General features: G+C 35.9%; 1 protein-coding gene across 1 annotated transcript; it reads right to left on the bottom strand.

Annotated features, from left to right (window-relative positions):
- Nucleotides 1-4,265: 4,265 nt before the first annotated feature.
- Nucleotides 4,266-7,068, bottom strand: LOC139898331 (probable purine permease 5). The gene is made up of 2 exons (XM_071881055.1): nucleotides 6,880-7,068; nucleotides 4,266-5,627 (listed from the first exon to the last, which is right to left on the bottom strand). The coding sequence occupies exons 1-2, from the start codon at nucleotides 6,902-6,904 to the stop codon at nucleotides 4,543-4,545; spliced, it is 1,110 nt and encodes a 369-aa protein (XP_071737156.1). The 5' UTR covers nucleotides 6,905-7,068; the 3' UTR covers nucleotides 4,266-4,542.
- Between the last annotated feature and the right edge of the window lie 1,045 nt (nucleotides 7,069-8,113).

Below are 8,113 nucleotides of genomic sequence, written 5' to 3'. Positions count from 1 at the left end.
ATGGTCTCTTTGGAACCCGGTAACTAGTAAGATCATTCATCTTCCCCCATTGATCTTAAGAGAGAAAGATTATGCATCTATCGGACAATGTTGTTTGTCATCCCCTCCTGATGATCATGGCTCATTTCTTATATTAACGAGAACAACAAAACCTACTTTTGTTTTTTGCCAACTAAAAACGTCATATGGTAACAAGTTGAAATGGACAGAACTGTCATACGGTAAAAACCTTAAAAAAATCACCGATTCTGATTCTGACTGTTTGTTACACTCTATTACTGTTTTTAACGGTAAAGTATATGCTTTGAGCACCGGGGATTATACGTACGTCATCCAGGTCGACATTGTGGCTAAGCCTTATGGAGAAGAGATAGAGCTTTTGCTATTTCGGACAACTCCGTGTCCCAAATTAAGTCGTTGTCGTGGATTCGTTACTCTACTAAAAGGATCCGGTACAGAGTTATTCTATATATTTGTAGATTTTAGTGATGACGCAAAGAAAACACTCGGTGATGTGTATTTATTTAAGTGGGTAATGACTAGTACGAGGTGGAAAGAGTTGAAAGACATAGATCGTGGAAGTTGTAAGATGGAGGACATGATGTGGAAAGAAATGGTAGACCTAAAAGATGCTGTCTTTTTTGTGGATCTTGCGTGTGACAATTATGTATTTTATAGACATTCGATTGCATCTGAGTTGGGGGGTTGTATACACATTCGTGACGATACGGGAAAAATGATATACTCGTACGATGTTGAAGATAGAACCATCTTCCCATCTTATATAAGTTTTCAAGCAAGTCATTTGACATTATGGGAAAGCCCCAGCAGTTATTTCTTTCAGTTTTTGTATTTTTTTATCATATGTAATTTATTTATTTACTGCGTTTAAAATAGTGGAAACTTTTCTTAAATTCATTTGATTTTTGTTTAGCTTCGAAGCCAAGTGCCCACGCGATTCTAAACAAAAAACTAACAAGGACGATAAGTTAATGATGAGATCTGTTACAGATGGTGTGGATGAATCACGTCTGAATTATTTACCGTTTCATATTTTGGAGATGATTATGGAGCTTTGTGTTGGTGTTGAATACATGCACTTTCGTGCTACTTGCAAGCATTTTCGTTTAGCAGCACCGTTGATACAATGGAGCAACAAAGCCGCAATTAGGAGATTGCAGGCGTATTCGGTTATTTCACCTTGGCTCATGGTGGTCGACAAGAATCGAGGAATTGTTACTTTTACAGATCCGTTACTTGGTGACAAGTACCATATGAAAAGATCACATATGTCAATCCTTGATGAAAAAATATTATGTTCGAGGTTTGGTTGGTTGGTTTATTATAAGGTTGATTTATCTCTAGTGTTTTTTAACCCTTTCACAAGTGAGATCCACAACCGTCCATTGGGTTTACTGAATTTAAGTAACGTATGTTTCTCAGCGCCACCTAGTTCCCTTAAGTGTACCGTTGTTGGATTTTCATTGGTAGATGAACATCATGTTTACCTTCACCTTGTAGCTGGGGAAAATGGCAATTGCTTCCTTTGGATTATGGTGGTGTTGATCCTCGCTCTATGCGTTTTCCAACTTTTGTTGGTCGCGATATTTATGCCTTGTTTAACAATGGAGAACTTTATGTTTTGAGAAATATAGTCCGTGGACATGATTTTTCTTGGAAGAAAGTTGTAGATGTCGGTGGTCGTTCGGGGGAACATTTTTTAGTAGAGTCTTCTCAACATCTTTTACTAGTCGTTGTGGCTAAGTTTGGAGAATGCGTAGATGTATACAAGCTGAATAAATGTGGGAAAGATTGGGAGAAAGTTGATTGTTTAGGAAGGTATATGATTTACATTTGCAGTTCCACGTGTGTATGCATCGAAGCCAAAACAGCCGAGATGGAGAATAAGATATATTTTCCTCGAATTGATTCGAAGAATGGAGATATAGTGTTGTACTCGCTTGAAACGCGCAAGTATCACACATTCAAAGACAAGTTGATTCGTGAGTATTTGGGCATGGGACTTGAGCATGTTAACGCTCATGTGTGGATTGAACCAAGTTGGTCACTCATGGCTAATTAGTGTGTCTAGTATCACTATTTGTTAAATTCCTTTGTGTTTTAATTTTAGTTGGTGTACTTAACTCGATTAGGGTACCTATTACAAGCATTGCAGCAGTTATACTTATGCATGATCCTATGAGTCGTTTCAAGAATTAATCGTATATACGTTTCTATGCGTGAAAAATGATCGGGTAGGCGGTTTTCACGCACACAAACGTTTTCAGACGAAAATCCGAACCGCATAACAGGCACTCGATCCACCAATCCATGCGTGGATGCGGATCGAGCCGAACTCCTGCGTACGGGTCGGTAAAACCTCCCTCATGGAGAAAGCCATTTAGATAATTAATTATTTTTAGTTGATATTTATCAAAATGTACAATAATATAAACTGTGCTAACAATAATCTATGACTTGTCATTAAATCTTAAAATAAATAATTAACATCTATGAAAATAAAAATACAAACCATTAATTAAATAAATTACGTAAATTAAAAAATTACATAAATTAAAATTCTCAAAAAAATAGCCAAATAAAATTCCTAAAAAATAACAAATCAAATCCGAAAATTTAACATTCTAAGACATAATATTCTAAAATCCGTTCATGGTACGAAATTTTGGAGAAACGTGCAAATATGCTCGACGAAATTGGGAAAACTAGGGAAATTTTAAAAAATTTCCTTTTTTGGTAAACGGTTTTTTTTTTTTTTTTTTTTGGCAAAAAAACGATAACATATAACGGATCCGAAGATCAATAACAGTACAAATGAGCTCTCGGGCTTCCAACCTAGGCTAAAACTATCGGCATAAATCCAACACCAAAGCAAACGGTTCCACCAACAGGGTGGAAAATACGCACTTTGCTAATGGTCGGAAAATGTCCAAGTCAAACAACGGAAGCAGCGACCTATCCAATTGGGAGGTCGCACCCTCAGCCGTACACATGTTGCGATCTGGGAGTAGGGGTGGTGAAACGACGTGGTAAATGATAGCAAACCCTCTAACCTCTCCAAGATATGATGCATGATAGCAAACTCTCCAACATTTATTTCGATTTGTACATGCTAAAAATCCTATAAAATAATTACACCATTATTTACATGTGCTCATATTTGTAACGAAATCTGAAACGTATGAGCTTCTTGTATGGTTTGTCACCATCAAATTTTATGTCGTCAAATTCTTTTACTTTTTAGTGACACGAATACAAGATATATCGCGACATCTCTTGTGCCGTATTCTTTTGCCTACTTTCATTTTTCAAACATGGCTAAAAATAAAAAAAAATGTGAGATACTTGTGAAATTATGTTCATAAAAATGAATGACATACATTTTCTAGTTGGCTCATCCGAACAAAGTTGGTACCTTTAACCCCACCTCGAAAATGAGATTTAGTTTTTTACCCTAACGACTAACCATAAACAACCCAATGTAGGTCGATTATGCATGAGTTAATTGTTAATTTGTATAACAAAAGAAGGGCTAAAGTTGTTAATTTGTATATCTGAAGATGGTTTTGTAAGTAGTATTGTAAAAACACATTCCTGACTGTTGTGTGATAACTATGTTTAAGTTATGTTTATTGAAATCTTAGGTGAGTCTTCTAACTGATGATGGAAACACAAAAGATGATCAAAGTCTTCTCACCGATGAAAATTGCTTACTCATGTTAATCTAATCGTCATAAAGTTAACATAACTCGGAAAAAGGTTAACATATCTAGTCATCAGTAGTCACATTAGTATTATTAAGAGTTTTCACTCATCTCTATTTTTAATTTTGTTTGGGAATAGATCATTAAAAGTGGGTTCGCTGAAGGAAAAGATCTTAGGTTAGCTACTGATACCCGGTTTTTACTAAACTTAATAACACTTGCATAATAACATATGGCATGTTAAGCTTGTGTTGTAGCCCATCTGGTAGTGGTCTACATCTCTTAGCGAGAGGTCGGGAGTTCAACTCCCGTGGGGTGCAGCATTGCACAAAAGGTTGCCCTTTTACCCTTGAATTCCACCCACTGCACATCGCGTTGTGGGGGCAGTGGGGGAGGATGGTTTTACAGCCCATGCCCTGGGATTGGGCCGGGTTTCCTCCTGTGGGCAGCAATTGGGGGCGTGTTATGCAACTGCGAGAAATGAACGCGTGGGTGGTTAAATCCCCCTGGGTAATCCCAGACTGCTATTAAAAAGAATAATGATAATAACATATGGCCTGTTACCAGAATCGTTATATAATACCAACACAAAAGATGGGATTTATAAAGGATTCAGTTCCAACTTCTAAGCAATTCACGTGAAAAATTATTGTGTTCTTCGTTTGAATCAACTTCTTCTTCATATACGGATATGCGGTTAAAAACTGTAACCACTATTTAACATGTACGAAACCTGAACACATTTTTCTAAAGAATGGCGTACTCACAACCCTTTGGTCGTAGAGACTTGATTAGTACATTGCGTATAAAGTAACGACTAACAATTAGAAAAAGAAGAAGAAACCGAACTTACAGGGTAACTGGCATAAATATAGCACGTGAAGCCCCAAAACGTTACAATGAGCGATAAAATCTTGAAACCGCTCATAGGATCATGCATAAGTATAACTGCTGCAATACTTGTAATAGGTACCCTTATTGAATTAAGTACACCAGCTAACACAGTAGACGATAAATATAATACAGCAGTCGAACCCAAAACACCCAGTTGAAAAGTCACAATACTCCAAACGATAACATTATAATATAAACTTTCCCCACCTACAAAACTTTTCGCTTCAGATCCCATCCCGTTAAAGTCGTTATTTACCATAACGCCAATTGTTGTAAATACAAACGCGATGAATGAAACAGCAACTTGTTGTTCCAAAACTACATGAAACGATCTTCCTTGTAGTAGTTTTATGAAAACTAGCTCTGAAAGTGCAAATATTAAACCATGAAGAGCTGAACCGAAAATATCCCACATAAAGCCGAACGCGTATTGGGTGTCGGTAATATATCCAAATCTATCAGAATCTGAGTCCAATGCTATTATAACCATGGCTGCTGTAATAACCACAATGGAATTTATAGTTGAAAGATTAATTTTATTTTTTACTATAAAATATCCGAATATCGCAGAAAATATTAAAACCGTAGAGGCTAAAAGGGACGCAGTTGATGCGGGAAGATAAGCGTATGCGTACGCGTACATAAGATTATCAGCAGCGCTTAAAAAACCCAAACCGATGTAAGATAGGAAAAGTTTAAAGGTTAAAGGTGTTGGGGTGGATTTGGTGAAGATGTACATAGGGAGTAAGATTAAAAGGGGAATGGGCCAACCCGCAACCGCGACCCACGAACTGATCCATTTGCTTTGGCCACCGTTTGAAAAATAGAGACGTGATAGAAGACTAGAAGCGGGGAAAGCAATTAGCATTGACGCACTACTTAGAAGTAAAAGAATCCAATGTGAGATGGGTTTGGTCTTATATGCCTCGAAAACCATGTTTTTGTAATCGGTTATTTTGGTGCGTAATGATTTCGGTGGTGCTTCCTCCATTTCTTCCATTTGTTTCCCTAAAATATGTAGATAAACATAACATAAATAAGTCAAGACTGTAACAATCATGAACATGTTTAAGAAACAACTACTGTATGAGTTTGTATTAGTCAATGGTATTAATTTAGTAATTTTATAATTATGCCGCTCTTCTATATAAATAAAATTTAGTAATCTTATTAGTTTAATCAATGTTATTAATTTAGTCAACACTTAAGAAATGTTATTACAAGGAATCAAGTAAACTGGCCCTACATTAAGCAGTTTCATGTACACTCAACATATCGGGCCCCTGTTAGGATTGCAACAGAAATATTTGCTAACCGAAAACTCAAAAAACTAAACTTGACTTACACATCCTCATTTTCTGTATGCATATCCTTTGTATGCTAGTTACTAAATTATAGATACTACAATTTTCTGTCAAATAAACCAACAAGGTATAGGCATCCTTACAGATCTAACACACACACACACACACACACACACACTCACACACACTCTTCGCCTTAACTATATCTATCGAAGAAACGAACCCTTAGAATGAATAATCCGCATAAACTAATTATTTTGATTGGGAAAATGTTATAAACTAGGTTATAGCAATACAATACTAACTAGTAAACTCAGGTTCTTATGAAAGATAACAACATGATTTTTACAGCTAGTCATTGCATAAAACTTATGTCCAACTAGATCATTTTAAAACGATTTTGTGTCCCGTTTGAGTCATTCGACAACTTGATGACCTAAAACGATAATATAGCAGTAACCGACTGACCAAAACCGGACTCAAAGCCATCTCGTATTGACCCAAACCGGAAAATAAATGACATGTCACCACAGTTGCCACCTCAGCAGTGGTTTATCAGGTTCTCAGATGACCCAAACAGGATATAAACGGATAAACATAAACCCATCTTTTACTGTCTCAATTTGAAGAAAGTAGTTACAATGAGTCATGAGTCACATATGTACAATTAAGTTATAATTAAAAAAAATGAAAAAAAAAAAAAAAAAACAATTAATTGCAGATAAATAAGCTGCTGAAAACGGAACATCATGAAGAAAAGTGTGAATATGGATTATGACACTTTTCGCACCATACTGGGGCCTCAATTAAAGAGTAAAAATCAGCATTAAAATCCTCCCAAACAAACTTCTTAATTCTAATTTCAATTACTCGAAATCACGATACAGCTGAAGATAGTATTTTTGAAATTGAAAATATAAATAATAATATTATAGAACAAATTGAAACTCACAAACCTTGTTCGAGCAAAGATTGATGCATTAATTTGTTGGTTGGAGTTTAGATCACCAGTGTATCTCCGTCGACGAATTAATCGGTACGTATGATTATTATTTATTTATTTATTTATTATAAATATAAATAAATATATAAATGATTCAACAAACATTCGATGTTCCATCAATCCATCGTACTCTGAAACAATTATTTATATTAAATTTGATTTAATTAAATATTAGTAAAGTGGGGTAATCCTCTATGAATGAATGAGAAAAAAATCATGAATGTCAATTTTACACCTACGTCCCTTCTAAATCGAGCGAAATACGATGAAGTACTTCTTAAATAAAATTTGGAGTCACCTTGTATATAATGTTTTTTTGTTTGAACAACATTTTAGGGGTCACTCATGAGAATCCAACACATGTGAAATCACCCACTCGATTATATAACCTTATACACCTATCAGGAAAAAAACTCATCAATTGAAATCCGGGATACGTATTTCGGGAGAAAAACCACCTGGTGTGAATCGACCCCGGCTACCCGGGTCACGTTTTTCATTCTCAACCACATATTCGAGACATGTTTTCCGTGGTAATACCACTCAGGGAAAGACTTGGTGATGACAACTTGTATATAATTAATTAATTAGTGTATTTTATTCTGTTTTAGATATGTATGTTTAGTGCTTTACAATGAGAATGACGTCGAGGACATATCTTACTGCTTGTTGTATAAAGATATAGTGTTTGAAGTTGAGAGCATCGACATAGTTATGTGCGATAATGATATTGCACATTTCTCATATATTTATCATGGCAATATCCATCATTTTTAGTCCATTTGAATACGGTTTTGGTTATTATTCGCGATTATTTGGAGGATTATGATTTGAGAGCCGAGAAGTATTAGTTGAGTAATTTATGGAGCTTATGGCGAGTTTACAGCAGTTTTTATGTTGTTAGGTGAATTGGTTTGTGATCAAGACAAGTTATAGGTAAACAAGCGCGAGAATTGCTGAGTTCAGAGGTGCGCGCCGCGCAGAAGCATGCGCACCGCATGTTATAGCTTCGAAACACATCAGTAAGCCTTTAATTTTGTTCAGCCAGTTTGCTTTAGTAATGCGCGCCGCGCACCCAACTGCGCACCGCGTATATTGAGTCGGCCATATTTTCTGTTGCTATAAATAGGGTGCAGTTTTTATTCTAGTGGTATTTCTTTTTTACAGCCGATTTTGGGAGCACAAAG

This window comes from Rutidosis leptorrhynchoides, chromosome 3 (assembly GCF_046630445.1).
Source record: "Rutidosis leptorrhynchoides isolate AG116_Rl617_1_P2 chromosome 3, CSIRO_AGI_Rlap_v1, whole genome shotgun sequence".
In the NCBI taxonomy this organism is placed as follows: domain Eukaryota; kingdom Viridiplantae; phylum Streptophyta; class Magnoliopsida; order Asterales; family Asteraceae; genus Rutidosis; species Rutidosis leptorrhynchoides.
Note: the sequence above shows the minus strand (reverse complement) of the source record. Positions and strands in the feature narration are given on the sequence as shown.